Source organism: Pipistrellus kuhlii, unplaced genomic scaffold (genome assembly GCF_014108245.1).
Source record: "Pipistrellus kuhlii isolate mPipKuh1 unplaced genomic scaffold, mPipKuh1.p scaffold_m20_p_3, whole genome shotgun sequence".
NCBI lineage: Eukaryota > Metazoa > Chordata > Mammalia > Chiroptera > Vespertilionidae > Pipistrellus > Pipistrellus kuhlii.
Window position 1 is genome coordinate 12,071,157 of NW_023425529.1, and position 17,886 is coordinate 12,089,042.

General features: G+C 43.0%; 1 protein-coding gene and 1 non-coding gene across 6 annotated transcripts; both read right to left on the reverse strand.

Moving 5' to 3' along the window:
- Positions 1-6,355: 6,355 nt before the first annotated feature.
- SLC25A3 (solute carrier family 25 member 3) lies at positions 6,356-13,408 on the reverse strand. Of its 5 annotated transcripts, none has more exons than XM_036458962.2 (8): positions 13,279-13,408; positions 12,882-13,042; positions 11,533-11,657; positions 9,512-9,691; positions 8,313-8,494; positions 7,494-7,666; positions 6,774-6,884; positions 6,356-6,692 (listed from the first exon to the last, which is right to left on the reverse strand). In XM_036458962.2, exons 2-8 carry the CDS (start codon positions 13,036-13,038, stop codon positions 6,532-6,534), a joined length of 1,089 nt encoding a protein of 362 aa, XP_036314855.1. In that variant the 5' UTR covers positions 13,039-13,042; positions 13,279-13,408; the 3' UTR covers positions 6,356-6,531. The 5 variants fall into 5 exon arrangements, with proteins under 5 accessions (XP_036314855.1, XP_036314858.1, XP_036314857.1 ...); XM_036458965.2 differs by lacking the exon at positions 11,533-11,657 and adding an exon at positions 11,249-11,370 and having other exon boundaries at positions 13,279-13,404; XM_036458964.2 differs by having other exon boundaries at positions 12,882-13,038; positions 13,279-13,387.
- On the reverse strand, positions 7,737-7,983 carry LOC118731091. The gene has a single exon (XR_004991785.1). It is a non-coding gene; the product is annotated as a small nucleolar RNA SNORA53 (small nucleolar RNA).
- Positions 13,409-17,886: the final 4,478 nt, after the last annotated feature.

A 17,886-nucleotide genomic window follows, 5' to 3' on the forward strand; every position in this document is an offset into this window, starting at 1 on the left:
AGAGGAAGGGAGAGAGATAGAGAGCTAGAAACGTTGATGAGAGAGAAACATCGACCAGCTGCCTCTTGCACACTCCCTACCGGAGATGTGCCTGCAACCAATGTACATGCCTTTGATCAGAATCGAACCTGGGACCTTTCAGTCCGCAGACCGACGCTCTACCACTGAGCCAAACCGGTTTTGGCAAGTTGTGTGTTTTTTTAAAATATATTTTCATTGATTTCTAAGAGGAAGGGAGAGAAAATCATTGATCAGCTGGCTCCTGCACACCCTCTACTGGGGATCGAGCCCACAACCAGGGCATGTGCTTTTGACGGAAATAGAACCCAAGACCCTTCAGTCCACAGGCTGATGCTTTTATCCACTGAACCAAATCAGCTAGGGCAAAAGAGGTAGTTTTGTCAAACTTAGTTGTTTAATTCATTTGTTTGAAAACATTTATTGAATGCTTAATGTGTGCCAAGCACATGTTTAGGTGTCTCAGGGGCTACATAGCTGGCTAACAAGTATCCCCTGATCTTACGAACTTAGAGTTGGCTATGAGGGGGTTTACTAGTAATCAAAGCTCTGGTTGCAAGAAACAGTAATCCAAGCTATCTCCTGTTGGGGAGGGGAAGATGGTTTAATATATTAATTTCATGAGTATCCTAAGGAAAGAATTGTGCTAATAACCAGGGCTCATGGGTTCTGGAACCACAAGGCCACTACCAATATAGACAGAGCTCTCTCTCCTTCAAAGAGACCAGAGCATCAACCTCACCTAGGCACTTGTTAGAAATATAGAATGTCAGGCTCCACCTCAGAGCTGCTGAATCAGAACCTGCATTTGTAATAAAATTCTGAGGAAATTCATGTGGATATTGAAGTTTGAGAAGGATTGCCTAAGAGAAACTTGAGGGAGGCTGACCTGATCAGAGACTGCAACGCCTTGGGTGGAGGTGTGAAGTTTTGCCCTCATCTCCCTGGTTCTTTAAGACTTAGCGGTTTTCCACCCTAATCAGTTTGGCTCAGTGGATAGAGCGTCAACCTGTGGACTGAAAGGTCCCAGGTTCGATTCCAGTCAAGGGCATGTACCTTGGTTGCAGGCACATCCCCAGTAGGAGGTGTGCAAGAGGCAGCTGATCGATGATTCTCTCTCATTGATGTTTCTAACTCTCTATCCTTCTATAAAAAATCAGTGAAATATATATATATTTTTTAAAAAGACGTAATGGTTTTCCTCAGCCAACACTATTCATATTTTAGTATATGTTCTTTTCTATGGACATGTTTATTTTTTAAATATATTTTTATTGATTTCAGAGAGGCGGGAGAGGAATAGAAACATCAATGATGAGAATCATTGATCAGCTGCCTCCTGCACACTCTTACTGGGGATTGAGTCCATAACTCAGCAGGTGCTCTTGACTGGACTTGAACCCAGGACCCTTCAGTCTGCAGGCTGACGCTCTATCCACTGAGCCAAACCAGGTAGGGCCATACTTATTTTTAAAAAGACTAGGTCTGGTATTATATGTTAGCTACTATAATTAGTATTAAAATTGATTCATGTAATTCCAAATTGAACCCAAAGAAACGTTCTTTCTGCTTCTTTGATTCCATATTATTCTCTTCTCTTTCTTGAACTGCTGTTCCTCTTGAAGTTTAACAAATTTATTGCTTATATTTTACTTAACCACTGGGTGCTCATCATATTTTTCAAATGCTTTCATGGGTGTGTGGAACTAGATTTTGAATTTATTCTTTTGGATATTTGAGTTCTCTTGTTCCAAATTATAATAATTGTGATAGATTTTCCATAATTACACTGGCAAAGCCAGGCTTGTTGAAGACTGAGTCATCCTGTTTTAACAGAGTAGAACCAAGGGACTTTGAAGTCAGAGATATCTGGGTTCCAAATCTGGCTTTCCCACCACTTAGTTCTGTGGCCTCAGAAAAATTTAGTATCTGTGAACCTTCATTTTTTTCATCTATAAATAAGAATTTTACCTTACAAGGCTGCTGTGAATACTAGCATTAACATGTCTAAACTGCCTGGCACATCTAGTAAAGGGCAAAGCCATTAAGTGATGTACAAAAAGTTATATAGCATGGACTATTTTTGTAAACAGCTCTCTGTCACAAAGGGAGATCGTCATTGTAGTCCATCCTAAGCAGTATTTGTTCATAATGATACAAAATGAAATGTAAATTGTTCCATGGAATCATCCTAAGATATAATCATGCATTTTAGACATGAAAAATTTTTTTGCACTAAAAAATACAAATTTATCTGAAAATTCATTTATGAAGAATATTTGTTTCTAACAAGGCATTCATCTTATTTGGTGCTATTTCTACTCATTGAAATAATGACTCACAAATCTGTCAGTAATTTGATAGCCATGCTGAGAAGGACCCTAAAATCTGAATGTCACTAAGCTCATGGTCATGATTTTGTCTTCAAGTCAGATGGCAAATACAGGATGAAAAACTTCATCTGTTCCCTAACAGAAGACAATGTAAATTTATTTATTTCAATAATATATATGGTCTCTTATGAGGGTGTCATCCTCAGCTGTGAAAATTCCCCGCACTATCAGTGAAAGTTTCATCAATTGTCAATAATATCAGTAAATCAGTTTATCTCTAAGTAAAAGTGGGTCACATCATATTTTCACGTTAATGATGTTTTAAGTCTTGCTTAATACAACCCCCTGGGGTTGATTCATGGGTCTTGAAATATTGTCCTTCACATGAATTATCCTCCATTTTCCAATTTCACATATATCACATTCCCCAAAGAAATCCAGCAGACTTATACATCACATCACAGTATTAGGTAAGAACTACAGTATGTCTTGTCTTTTCATTCATCATAGCCAGCATTTATTAACTGTTGCATGCATAGAAGCTCATGAAAACTTTCAAATTGTTGCTTTCTAAGTAACTCGTCACATTGTAATAACCCAAAGCTTCATAAACTCTATCAGTGAAGGGAACACCTCATGGACTCCTATGACCATTGCTAAAAATGTGAAGGCATGGATGCCTTTTAAGAGAAAAATGATTCAGTAATATCTGCAGTAAGAATTGTTAGAGGAGGAGCTGACTTACTAAGCTACCACATTATTTTTAAACATATAATGCAATATATGTAATCCAATTTTATTTTTTTAATTTATTTTTTACAGAGAGGAAGAGAGAGGGATAGAGAGTTACAAACATCGATGAGAGAGAATCATCGATCAGCTGCCTCTTGCACACCCCCTACTGGGGATGTGCCCGCAACCAAGGTACATGCCCTTGACCGGAATCAAACCCGGGACCTTTCAGTCTGCAGGCCAATGCTCTATCCACTGAGCCAAATCAGTTTCGGCAAGCAACCACATTATTATTTCAGTAGAGGCATAGTACTTTTGAGCTACAGACTCCTGGAAGTTTGGAATCAGTTTGTTCTTTAACCATGTGGTATCTGATATTTTTAACAACTATTTTGTGATTTATCTCATAAATGATTAAAAAAAATTATATGAACACTTATATAACCTTATGCTAAAGAAACAGTGTATAACTCTAATTTAGCAGTAAGACTGTCATACACCAAACATCATGAACATATGGACATCTCTAGCCCAAAAAAAGTTATCATGGAAATGTTAAACTCACTTTAAAATATGATCAAAACACTTCATGAAGTTTTCATAAAAATGGAGATTTAAGCTGTTACTTCTTTTTCAGTCCAATTTTATTTTATATGTTACTACATATGCATAATTTAGCAAAACAGGCCCGGAGCAGCAGCAGCCAGGTCCAGAGCAGCCAGACCCAGAGCAGCCAGGTCGGAAGCAGCCAGGCCTGGAGCAGCAGCAGCCAGACCCGGAGCAGCTGGACCTGGAGCAGCCACTTCGGGAGCTGTCAGGTCGGGAGCAGCCAGACCCAGAGCAGCCGGACCCAGAGATGCCAGGTTGGGAGCAGCCAGGCCCGGAGCAGCAGCAGCCAGGCCCAGAGAAACCGGGCCCGGAGTAGCAGCAGCCAGGCCCAGAGGAGCCGGGTCGGGAGCAGCCAGGCCCGGAGCAGCAGCAGCCAGGCCCGGAGGAGCCGGACCCGGAGCAGCCAGGCCCAGAGCAGCAGCGGCCAGGCCCGGAGGAGCCGGACCCGGAGCAGCCAGGCCCGGAGCAGCCGGACCCGGAGCAGCCAGGCCCGGAGCAGCAGCGGCCAGGCCCGGAGCAGCCGGACCCGGAGCAGCCAGGCCCGGAGCAGCAGCGGCCAGGCCCGGAGCAGCCGGACCCGGAGCCGCCAGGCCCGGAGCAGCAGCGGCCAGGCCCGGAGCAGCCGGACCCGGAGCCGCCAGGCCCGGAGCAGCAGCGGCCAGGCCCGGAGAAGCCGTACCCGGAGCAGCAAGGCCCGGAGCAGCAGCGGCCAGGCATGGAGCAGCTGGGCGCGGAGTGGCAGCAGCCGAGCCCAGAGCAGCCGAACCCAGAGCAGCCAGGTTGTGAGCAGCCAGGCCCGGAGCAGAAGCAACCAGGCCCAGAGCAGCCGGACCCGGAGCAACCAGGTCAGGAGCAGCCAGGTCGGGAGCAACCAGGTCCGGAGCAGCAGCAGACAGGTCCGGAGCAGCCAGGCTGGGAGCAGCCAGGCCCGGAGCAGCCCGGCCCAGAGCAGCAGGGTCGGGAGCAGCCAGGCCCAGAGCAGCAGCGGCCGGGCCCGGAGCAGCAGCGGCCGGGCCCGGAGCAGCTGAGCGCGGAGCAGCGGCAGCAGAGCCCAGAGCAGTTGGACCCGGAGCATCCAGGTTGGGAGCAGCTGGGTGCTATGCAGCCGGGCCCAGAGCAACAGAGGCCAGGCTCAGGACAAGAGAGGCCAGACCCGGAGCAGCTCGCCGGAGCAGCTCGCCGGAACAGCTCGCTCCTCGCCTGCCCATGCCTCAGGGCTGCTTCTCAGACATGGCTGGAAACTTTTGGGGGAACTTGAGGGCCTGCTGAATCAAGTGATGAAGGCTTAGATCTGGATGTGTTGAGTTGTAGCGCTGGGGTGTTGATCTGTGAGTGCCTTGTGTGGGGTCTGGATGAGGTTGGTTGATCAATTTGGATGTGTCTTTTGTGTGAAGTATATCCTTGGGCATGTGGAGGTATTATTGATTTGAGAAAATGCTAAATAATTAACTTGCTACCTGAAAAATTTAAAGTTCTGAAAGTTTAAGGTCTCTTGCCAAAAACAGGTTTTAAAGCTAACACCTTAATTTTAATGGAGAAAGGGGAGGACATGCCCTTCCCACCCAGAACAAGTAATCCAATTCCAGCCAGCAGCTATCTTTAAACATGTGTTCATTTACATTTGAATGACTACTACCCCTTTTGATAGCCCAAAGGCAAGTTTACATATAAACAAGTTTGCTTCTCAATCCCTAAGGCAGAAAAAACAAGGTTTAAAATTATTAGATTTTAAAATTTATTCTTAAAAATATGTTTATTAATTTAAAAAAAAAGGAAATTAAAAAACCTGATGAATAATATTAACTGTTGATTATAATAGAATCAGAAATACGGGAGGGGAGTGGTGGACTGACGATTCTCGGGGAAAAGGGGAGTGGTGGGTGTGGGAAGAGACTGAACATAAACTGTGCACCTATAGATGAGGACAATGGGGGTGGGGAAAGGGCAGAGGGTGGGGTGGGAACCTGGTGGAGGGGGGAAAAAATGAGGAACTTTTGTAATATGAACAATAAAGATTGATTAAAAAAAAAGAGAAACATCACTTTGTCGGTCCACTTATTTATGCACTCGTTGGCTGTCTTATATGTGCTCTGACTGGGGATTGAATCCGCAATCTTGGTGCATCTGGACAATGCTCTATAACCAACTGAGCTACCCAGCCAGGACAAATATTTTTATTATTTCAGAAAGGAAGATAGAAACGTCAGTGATTAGAATCATTGATCAGCTGCCTCCTGTATGTCCCCTACTGGGAATCAAGCCCACAACCCCAGCATGTGTCTTTGACCAGAATTGAATCTAGGACCCTTCAGTCCACAAGCCAATGCTCTATCCACTGAGCCAAACCAGCTAGCTAGTCATGGATTTTAAAGAGCACAGTACACAATGCAAAAATTCAATTATATGCCAAAATCAACTTCTCAAAAATATAACATTTACCCATATTTAAATTGAACAATTAAATCAAATTTTTTAAAATTTAGGATGTTTCCTAAAAATATAAGAACTCTCTTGAGTGACAAAACATGAGACATGACATTTTATGAGTAGGGATCGGAGGATCGAACCAAGTGGTTAGTTTGCATTTTTCTCTGGAGGTTTTATACTAGTTCTTTTCATTTTAGGATTAAATCTTTAAAAATAATTATCAAGTCACAGACAAATCATGACCAGTTGGATTTATTTCAACAGCAAATTTGAAACTCGTGCCTTAAGCAAGAGTACTACAGTAATTATATCAGGAAGAGATTTCCTAGACTGTCAAATATATAAAAGTTCCTTTTGCACTTCCGTCAACACTGACCAAAAGCAGATTCAGTCCATATGTGCATCGATCTATCTAGTCAGTTAACCCAAGCTTCTTCTTCAGAGACTCTGGCATCTCAGGAGGAGGAGGTCGTGGGAGCCTGAAGTAGACCTTCACGGAGTCATAGATGAACCACTGAAGTGCAGTCAGAGTGCCGATCATGATGATACGGGCAAAGAGTCCCTTCCACACACCTGGTTAAAATATGAAATATGAGTGAAAAGTAGAATATACACCCAACTGTTATTCTTTCTTTAGAGAAAGAACAATCCTACCTTTAAATCCAAGTCTCTGGAGGACCTGAGTAGCAGTGCTACCCTTCTCTTTATTCAACACAGACACCACAGAATCAGCAGGGTGAGAAACAATTGCACAGAAGACTCCAGCTGAAAAAGTCAAGAAATATGATTCAATATGGAGTCACTTAACAAAAAAACACATCACAGCCAACAATTTTGACATGACAAAGTAATAAAATTTTGTTGTTCTTAGAACAAATCAGAATTAGAGTAAGACTGACAAAGGTTATAAAGCGATCTACCCAATCTTTCAAAAGTTTTTATATTCAGCTTTTGATCAACTCTTATATTTTTAAATCTGTTTTAAACAAAATAAATAGAAGCAGTCAAATCAATGTATTCCCAAGCTTAATCATGTACCAGGCGTCTTCAAACTGCGGCCCGCGGGCCACATGCGGCCCGCAGAGGAGTCTGATCCGGCCCGCCAGGTTTTTTGGGCAGTGAGCGCAGCCGAGGTGTTACAGTAGGAATTAGTAGTTCATATAGTCCGGCCCTCCAGCTCTCTGAGGGACCGTGATCTGACCCCCACTTTAAAAAGTTTGAGGACCCCTGAACCATGAATCCTGAAGGTCATATGAAATGCAATGGGAAGATATACTAGCTTCTTTAGAATATTTTTTCTTCACAAAAGAGGTCAGTAATAAAAATAAGTCTTTGTTTTTCATTTCAGACAAGCATAATCTAAGTAATTCATACCTATGTAACCTGCCACAAATGTTACAACCAGCTGCTCTCCCTTGGTACATTCACTTCGGGGCTTAGGAACCACAAACTTGTACAATGCTTCAACAGTACGTTCAAAGCAGGCGAACTTCATCATAGTGTATGGTATCTGTCTCATCCACAGAGGAGCAACACCTTTGTAGAATCTAGAAAATCACAGGACTTATTTTACTCAGTTGCATATATTTATCTAGCAGAATTTCCATCATTAACAGAAGTGTCCGCACACCAGTCAAGTTCTGATAATACAAAAATGGCAGCACAATTGCATGTCATTTGTATCAGAACCGAAGACTAACATGCAGGTATATTTCTCTCACATGCCAATGACTCAAGCACCTTTGACTGTACAACCAGAAAGTTGCTGGATGTTTCTTGACTGGAACTACAAGAAACAGTAAGTTTACAAGTAGAACTCAGTTCAAGATTGGCATCCACAAAGGTGGATCTAAGGAAGCATGTTGTGACCTGACCATATGCAAATTCTTAACTGTGAACACAGATGACATGAATTCTAATAAAGTCTCCCCAAAAGTTAAGTTAATGTTCAGGTCAAATATCAAGTCACTATTAAACAAATGGTCCCTCCCTACTTTAGAAAAAATCCTTAATTCAGGGCTCAAACCATGTTATGAATTTATTCTTGCCCTTGGAGTTTATGTTTTATGTAAAGGGGTTGAAAGGATGGACATTAAACAAAAATTTTTTGAAGTCTGGTAGGCTTAATGCTAACAAATGCAGTTCCCTCCGATGAGGACCTCATACTACAAACTTAGGTAAATGTTTACTTACGCATTTAAGCCTTCTTCCTTATACATTTTGGGAGCTGCATCCCTTAGAGTGTTGGCATAACCTGGTTGGGTTTGAATTCGAACCTTAGCAGCTTCCATAGGAGCCAGGGCAATGTCAGCAAAGAATTCAGCACTGGCAGAGGCGGCCAAATACAGTGATGTGCGCCAGAGATAGGTGTTTTCCTAATTGAAAAACACGAGGGTCGTGAATGGGCTGTTTTCAATTTTACTTTAAGGGACAGTTCTAGGAAACAATTAAGTTTCAGACATTTTAAGTGTTTCTCTATCATACTGTCCATGGGTAACACATGATATGAGCTGAACGTTTCTCTCTGCTAACTTCATCAACCACAGAGCAATGTGAATAGCTTTAACATCTAGGTACCAAGAATGGCTGATCCCTGAACTACACTCTAAGAACCTGTGGAGGAGAGACTGGGCCATGAGTGACCACTGCTGGAACCTCATGCTAGATTCAGAACAGAGATTGCTTCCTGAAAATTCACCCAGAATTACTGATGGACTGGTCCCCTACACCCTAGGTGTGTGGGTTCCGTTGCCCTACCACAAGGCAAGCATGTAAGGCATTTTCTCTTTATCTGGGGCAGTTCACATGCAAGTCTCCCAACCATCTCTCCTAAATAACTCCTTAGTGCCTGCCATGTGGTATGGAGGGCATCCATACTTCATGTGTAAGTTCCCTTAATAAAACTCTTGATATAAACTCAAAATCCAACTTTTTGGAAAGCAGCAGTGTGTAATAAAGAGCACTAAAATATAATGATATACATTTTTTTTCATCTTTTCATTGCTAAAATAGACTTATGATTCAGAACATGTTGCTTACCATTTCTTTAAAAAATATTTTATTGATTTTTTTACAGAGAGGAAGGGAGATAGATAGAGAGCCAGAAACATCATGAGAGAGAAACATCAATCAGCTGCCTCCTGCACACCCCCCACTGGGGATATGCCCACAACTAAGGTACATGCCCTTGACTGAAATCGAACCTGGGACCTTTCAGTCCGCAGGCTGACACTCTATCCAATGAGCCAAACCGGTTTCGGCTGCTTACCATTTCTGAGACCATTTCCTCAGTTCTAAAATGAGGTGGGTCAAACAAAAATCTAAGATCCCTTTTGGTTTTAAACTTTAAGTTAAAAGCTCAGGACTTTCAATTGCAAAGTTAACTTACATACCTCTCCAAGCATGTTGCTATACAAGACTTTGAAGACTTCATAAAAACCAAATTTGCAGAGCCCCTGCATAGAGTAGCCAATGAAAGTTGGAGCCCATCCTTTAGCCAAACCACGAACACCATCCTCTTTAAGTGTAACTGAAAATCCATTAAATATCCCTTTATACTTCTGGGGGTCCACCTATATTTAAAACAAGAAAGAAAGAAAAAATGTACCAAAGAGCTAACATTTCTCATAAACATTTAATTTCCTGATTAGTTCTTCTTCCCATTTGGTTCTAAAATAAACTTCAGCAACTACACAAAAGGTAGAACAATGCAAGCACACCACATGGTAACTGCTTATTTATAATCATCTTTGTAACAATGAGTACATCAAGCATGTCAAACTCATGGCCCACAAGCCATGAATTTGACATGCTTGGTGTACATTGAGATTTATCTTTTTTACAGTTAGATTTATGTCTTGGAGGGTTAGTTCAGAGGATAAAATATCTACAATACAAAATTACATAACAAAACTGACTCTAAATGAGTTTTCACCACCCAACTTTGCCACTTTTAAAGATTTAGTTTCAAAACTACTGTCTAAATAACAGGTAAGTCTACAGGCATGCCTTAGAGATATTGCAGGTTCAGTTCCAGACCACTGCAATAAATACCACAAATAAAGCAAGCCACACACATTTCTTGGTTTCCCAGTGCATAGGAGTTGTTTACACTATACTATTGTCTATTTAGTGTGCAATAGCATTGTCTAAAAAGACAATGTACATACCTTAAATAAAAAATACTTTATTGCTAAAAATGCTAACCACCACCTGAGCTTTTCAGCAAGTCATAATCTTTTTGCTCCTGAAAGGTCTTGCCTGTTTGCCTGTATATCTGTAATATAGGCTAGCCCATTAAGTAAATTATACTATAAAGTCAACAAAGTTTTGTGAACTTAATACAAATTAAAAAGGTACATCAACATAATAAGTACGTCTTCTGACCTCAACATTTCAAGAGACATGCATAAAGTTTTAAAAAAGGTATATTTCATATCCATTCTAGTAATTAAATGGGGGGGAAATCTTATCTCACTATTTCTGCCAGTACTACAAGGGCTGGTATACATCACCTTCCTCTCCCTGCTAATATTTCACTTCCTTTCTCTTTTAGGTAAGTAGACTTCTAATCCTGTTTGGAACAAATAAATTTTTAAGGTTTGATTATTTTTGCTTCAATAATCCTAATCAAGATATTCTAATTATTTAAAAACCTTTATGTAAGTGAATAAAAAGCTATACCCACAAAATTTTAATATTAAGACACATTTTTAAATCTACATAGCACTGTCTCCCTTAATCTTACCAATTAAGAGTTGTAAAGTTACTTCACATAATACACAAAGAATGATTACCCACTCAGACATGTAACTGCTTATAAAATGACTATTTGGAACATAAAGAACCAGGAGGCCTTGAAGAGGCACTCTAGCCAGAATTGAGCCCAACAACAAAAAAGCATTTATTGCCAGAGTCTAAGATCCACAATCTGCCCACATTCTTATTTTAAAAGAGGCATTTCTTGGATTTAAAACACTAATTAAAACGAAGATATTCAAGTTTGGTTTCCTACTCAGATTTCTAGCAGTTCTTCTGTATTCAAATTCTTCTCATTTGTCAAGTCCTTTAAGATTATTTGGAATTAAGTCCCACATGAAAACTTTTAACAGTGTTATCCCAATACAAACCTGCATACGGCATTTCACTAAATCCAGAGGAACGACGGCGGTGTGTGTGATACCACAACTTAAGACCCCACCAAAGCCACACAGTGCATAAAACTTCATGGAGCCATATTCACAACTGTACTCTGCAATAAGACAAGACACACCATGCATTTTAGTATAAAACTCATGTTATGACTGGCTCTCCACTTACCTCCTGGACAGTTAGGTTTCCACACAGCTTGTTAGTAGATGACTACATCTTACAACTTAGCCATGCTTTATTCAGACCCACATGCAAAACAAACCTGCATTCTGCATTTAACCAGATCTAGAGGAACCAATGCTGTATGTGTTGTGCCACAGCTAATAATTCCTCCAATTCCACAAAGGATAAAGAATCTGCCAGATCCATAGTCACAGCTATACTCCTCTGATTGGAAAAAAAAAAAAAAATCAAGTAAGTATTTCTTCAGACGACGAAGGCCATGGGAACGAAGAGAACTATTTCCCTGTGAAATAACTGTACTATCACAACAGAATAGCTCTGGCCACCTGTTTACAAGTAAGCTGAAAGATGAGTTTCCACCTAGGTCGAGTAACAAGAAATTCACTGTCACAATGAAAACAATCACTAAAAGATTATGAAGATTCTGTGAGAAAAAGTTTTTTACATTAATTATTAAAATCAAACTTCAAATCATTAATCGCTAAGAACACACTTCAGAGTACAAATCAAACTCAGGAGGAGCCTGCACTCAGTTTGCAAAATTCTAGGTTTTCCCAGCCACTAACCAATACCATCCCCACTTACGGATTCCTATACCATAAAACTAGAGAAACATAAATTCCTGCACTCCAATACATTTACTACACAAATGAGGTTAGCTTTAACTTTCAAAATGGAAGGACGGAATGCTCGTAAAAGGGTTTTGTACCCACACTTAAAAGATTAACAGAAACACATGCCTAATTTAAGAAAAATAAACACTGGATTTTACAGGTACAATGTAACCGTGCTGGAGTTACAATTTTCAGGTTTCTCGGTACATCCACTCCAGATGTTAATTGATTTAAAACACACACAATTCCTTTAAACGGGGTCTAACCACCCAAGAACCCCAAGAAATAAGACCAAATGGATCCTGCCAATTATGTCCTTTCTACGGCCCATCTGGGGCCTCCACAAGTCTTATTAAAAGAAACCCCGTTATCTCATATACCCTGGGCCAACTAATATGATTACACTTCGGAAATACCTAACGGAGGAGGGAGTACTTCTAAGAATAAAAGTAAGGCCAAATCAAAGGACAGATAATACAGTTGGACCTGCAGGTGACCAGGGGTTACAGGAAGGAGACTTTACCCACTGCTGACCAAGCGGACTTACGGCGGAGATAAGGAGCTAATAGTCGAGGCCTCTCCGCCTCTGCTCCCTCGAGGACGTGGAGGTCACGGAGCGAGCGGCGCCGAGGCCTCCCCCGCCCTTGAGGGAGGGCCAGAGCCCCGACACCCGGCCTGGGAGGAGGAGTGGGCTGACATCCTCCCGCAGGCACCGGGGCCGCAGTCCAGGGCACGTCCTTCCCTGCCCTCCAGGCCCCGCGGACCCCCGAGGGGGCAATACGAGCGTATCGGGCGGGGCAGGGTCCGAGCTCACCTTCCACAGCGGCGGCTGCCAGGGTGCGGGAGCGGCGGGGCGGGCCCGGGGGCCCGGCGGGGCTGCTGGAGGGGCCCGCGAGGCCATCGTACACGAGCTGCAGGTGGGGCGCGTTGAAGGGGTTCGCCCGCGCCAGGTGCGCCACAGACGAGAACATCTTCCTAGGGGAGGAGGGGCGGGAGGTCAGAGGAGGAAGCCAGGGGCGCCGGCAGCCTGGGTCCCCGATCCCGGCCTTCGTTTTCCCGCCTCCGCGTCCTTGAGGAGGTCACGGTCGCCTCCCCCAAAAGAGGAAGCCGGCCGGGCCTACCGCCAAAGCATCAAACCCCCCCCGCCAGAGGCTCCTCTCCCCGCTCCCCGTCCCCCGCACCTGCCGCGCGCAAGGCCGAGCCACACTCACTCCTCTAAGATGGCGAACACACCGGCGCTCCGCGGAAACGCAGCGGCTCACAGAGGCCGAACGTCCTCCGAGCCCTTAGAAGAGTGTCCTTCGCGCAACGTCAGCGTGACGTACGCAGCCAGTCACTACCGTCGCGCGGCACCCATTGGGGGAGAAGAGCGCCTCGGCCGCAACGTCACCGCGTTCTCCTAGCAACCCTATCCCCGCCCCACCGGCCCCAGCCCTTCCGGTCCGGCTCCTGCGCCACAGGATTCGTTCTGCGCAGGCGCGCGAGCGGGGCCGGCGCTTGGAGCGGTGTGGGTGTTTCGCTCGTGACCTCCTCTTTCTGTCCCTTCACCTTGAAGAGTCTCTCCTTGACGCCGGGGCTTCCGTTTTTTTCCACTTAAGTGAGTTCCAGTATAATAGTCGCTTAAAAAAAAAAGAAAAGAAAACGGAATGTTTTATGTGAATCATTTCGGGCGTTGCGTTTAGAATGTCACCGCAGTATGTAGTGTCACTTCCATTGGCATGTAGACAGGTCTGCCAGACTTTCGGAGAGGATTTTAAAAGGAAATGTGCAGCAAGAATTCTAAAGGGCCGAAACCGGTTTGCTCAGTGGATAGAGCGTCAGCCTGCGGACCGAAGGGTCCCGGGTTCGATTCCAGTAAAGGGCATGTACATTGGTGGGGGGCGTGCAGGAGGCAGCTCATCCAATGACTCTCATCGATGTTTCTGGCTATCTCTCTCCCTTCCTCTCTGTAAAAAAAAAAAAAAAAAAAAAAAAAAAATCAATAAAATATATTAAAAAGAATTCGAAAGGTAGACATAACTGCTTGCTGCTTCATCACAGTATTTGATGTAACATTGAGACATTCGACAAACGCCTTGTGAGCCCTGGGGGTCCAGAGATGAACTAGAGTGAATGTGGCTGGCAACAGGTTTTTGTGTGTTGAATAAGTTTAGGAAATCTTCATTAGATTCAGGCTAACAGAGAAGGGCCTACGTTAATTACGGAAGAGTTTAGTAGAGGTCAAACCTCTGAGGAAAGAGTAAAAATAAGGAATATATAAAATGGAGTCACTTTAAGCTGCTAAAAGTAAAATTATGAAGGTTGAGAGGCATGAGAAACCGATTCAATTCTTGTTCCAACTAGTCTGGGAACGTAAACTTTTGAACTTTCCAGTCCCATGTCCAGACAGATGTATCTGGACATAACCAGTCCTCTGATTACTTCCTGAAAAGGACTCGGGGTCCAGGACCTGATATCTGCCTGACAGCCATCATCCAGACTGCCTAACATCTGACTGATAATCATCCTAGGCTAATCCTAGGGCTATGAATGCAGGACTGATACTGTAATTCTCTAGAATATATGTCTTATATAATAAAGAGGTAATGTGCAAATGGACCATCACACCCTCACAAGATGACTGCCTACGACCAGGCCGGCAGTGGGGGGGCCAGGCAGGCAGGTGAGCCATTAGGAGCCAGCAGTCCAGGATTATGAGAGGGATGTCCAACAGCCGGTTTAGACCTGATCCCGGGATCGGGCCAAAACCGGTAGTCAGACATTCCCCACAGGTCCCAGATTGGAGAGTGTGCAGGCTGGGCTGAAAGGATTCTCCCCACCCCCCCCAAATTAAGTGCACCAGGCCTCTAGTTGTACTTAAGAACTCTCAACTTTTCTTTGTTCTTTGGAAGGAACACTTATGGGGGTTTTGACTAGCTGTGTTTCAAGTTTGCAAACTCTAAGACTCTTAAATAAATCTTTTATCATTTCTTTCTAGTCAGTCTCCAGATTCTTTTTGGAGTCTTTCCACACATCTGTTAGCATTCTGGCTCTGACATTTTCTCAGCTCTTGATAAAGTAACCTTGGGAGTTTACTTGATCTCTATGAACCTGTTTCTTAGACTTGGAAGCAGTGCCAGCCTCATGGGCTTGCCACCTTATATAGTGTACACAGGACCCTGTGCTTGGTTTAATGCCATGTTGTCACCATTTGAAACTATTAATAATTTGTGAACATGTTAAAAAAAATCCACTAAATGCAACCAAGTAAATTTGAAGATCTAATTGGCTTTATTAAGCAATTCATGATTCGGGCAACATCCTATCTAGCAACTAGAAGGGCAATACAAAATGGAAGGTTTGTGTAGGAAGAAGGATGAGCAAGGGAACTATCAACAAAAGAAAAGAAAGAATTCTTTTTAATGGGGGAATAAGGACACATATGTAACACCTTAATCAATAAAGAAATTTTTTTAAAAATTCTTTTTAGATCCACATATCTTCTTTTGGGATAAAGGAAAAGGCCAGGGTTTTTAATCAGATTGCCTCTTCTTTCTATGGGGTAGGGGTGGGGTAGGGAAGGCAGAAATACTTTACTGTTGATTAACCAGGAAGTCCAGACTGGTTGATTAAGATTATGTTTCTTGGAGAGGTTGAAACTGCAATTAAATCAGGCATTAAATCTAGGTCTGATACATTGGGCTTTTAGCATGAGTGATGCCATTTTGGGCCCGTGGTTTTCTCTTTAACAAACAAGAGATCCTGCATTTTTGTAATGGGCCCTGCAGATTATGTAGCTGGAGCTAGATGGGAATAACGCCTATCTTTCAGAGTTCATGAGAACGCAGATGATTTCTAAAAGTGAGTATTTTTAGCTAAGGAGCTAGATTGGGGAGGGGGTCAGTGGATGAGAAGTTACTAAGAGAGAAGATAGGGTAATTTTTGCTAAATTGGTCTAACAGGATTCTTGCTGAAGGCAAGCCAAGGTAATCAGATACCACTTGGGGTGAAGAATTTTATCAATTATCAGTTAAGCTGACTTGACAGAATTCTTGTTACATTTGGGATCTTGAAGGACATGCCCAATGGCAGGCCTAGTGGAAAAACGGCTCAGAAGAGCCTGAAGTTTGTTTAAGGAGAGAGTCTTCTTACCTTCTAGGATCTCCTGCCATGGGTACAAGAGGCAATGGGAGATGTAGACAATAAATTAGTCTGGAGGAGGATTGGCAGACTCTGCAAGGCAACCAAATCAGGGGAGGCCATTACAGGTTTTATAGGTAAGAAGAGTCTAGGCTCCTCAGCAAGGGAGGGAGGGCTATTTCTACTGGCTATTTCTATTTCTTCAAGGCTTAGCATCATCTGAATCTGATCATTTGTTCCCATTCCGATGTTCAGAGGGTCACTGCTCCTCAAAAAATAAAATAAAATTCTCTACCTTTAACATGAGACCTGCAGGATTGGGAATTCAGCTGCATTCAGGATTAGATTTGGGATTTGGTTTTTAGAAATTACAGCCTTGCAGAAACTGGAAGACAGTCATATAAACTTTCTGATCCTTTATCTCATCTTGAACTGAGATTTTAAAGCCCTAAGCTTATCATTTCCTTTTCCCAAGTTAGGCATAATTAGGAGAAACCAACCAACTCCACTGTATGTCTTATTTTCACTTAAATATTCTATGGAAGCAGAATATTTTGATGACTTAGTCAGCAAAAACCTTGATTCTTTAGCTATTGATTACAGGTGTCCACAAGTGAGATATTAAAGTGTTTTGGCTGATTCGTGCCATGGGCAACCAGTGTCATATTGACAGCTGGTCATCAGCGCCTTTAAATCAAATCAAATTCAGATAACCCATTATTAATATTGGGCTCTCCTGGAATTGACCAGAGAAAAGCAAAACCAGTATAAGTCATATGCAATAAGAGATTTAATTTAGGAATTAGACCTTACAAAATTGTGGGAGCTAGCAAAGTTGCCTCTGTCCGGGGAGGAGGGGCGGGGTTGGATCTAAAGCTGGACATGAAGTGGGGACGAGCAGGGACAAAATGGAACCCACTAAGACAAACTGGATCCCCTGAGCATAAACTAGACTGTGCCATCTGTCTCTTACCACCTACACTGATGAGGCAGGAGGCATGGTACTGCACAGGCATCTGGCCCAAGACTCAGAGACACTGAAGAGGAAGGCCCAGCAGTTGCTGAAAGAGCTCCACAGCTGGCCACAGCCCCACTGGAAAGTGAGCCAGCAGGTTAGCAACGATGTGCATGGGCTGCCTTAGCACCTCATGTGGTACTAACCTTTATTTTTGTTTTATTTTTAATTTTATTTTATTTTCAGTGAAGTCCTAACAAGATTTCTTTCAATATATTTTATTGATTTTACAGAGAGGAAGGGGGTGGGATAGAGAGTTAAAAAATGGATCAGAGAGAAACATTGATCAGTTAGCTGCCTTCTGCATGCCCCCTACTGGGGATCAAGGCCACAATCAAGGTACATGTCCTTGACCAGAATGGAATCTAGGAGCCTTCAGTCTGCAGAACAATGCTCTATCCACTGAGCCAGAGTGGTTAGGGTCTATACTAACCTTTAGAATGTAGTACCTGCTGCTTTGAAATCTTACACAAATTCCCCTGTGGCCAATCCTCACCCAGAACGGTACTGGGGAGATAAACGGAACTTGAGATGCTAGAAAGATAGAACATCCAAGTGGAACTTTCCAACAAGCATTTGTAAACTTAGAGCCAGAAGTCAAGTTTGCATTTAGGATTATCCCTTTCATGGAGAATCACAAGAAAATCTTTAAATAATTCCTACCACAGCCATGTAATAGAGGGAT

Excerpts from the sequence above, each read along its gene's own strand:
- SLC25A3 (XM_036458962.2), bottom strand. The coding sequence starts at position 13,038 with ATGTTCTCGTCTGTGGCGCACCTGGCGCGGGCGAACCCCTTCAACGCG. Across the intron at positions 11,658-12,881 it reads GGCAGCCGCCGCTGTGGAAG|AGGAGTATAGCTGTGACTAT; the intron begins GTGAGCTCGGAC and ends TTTTCCAATCAG. Across the intron at positions 6,693-6,773 it reads CCAGAGACTTGGATTTAAAG|GTGTGTGGAAGGGACTCTTT; the intron begins GTAGGATTGTTC and ends TATTTTAACCAG.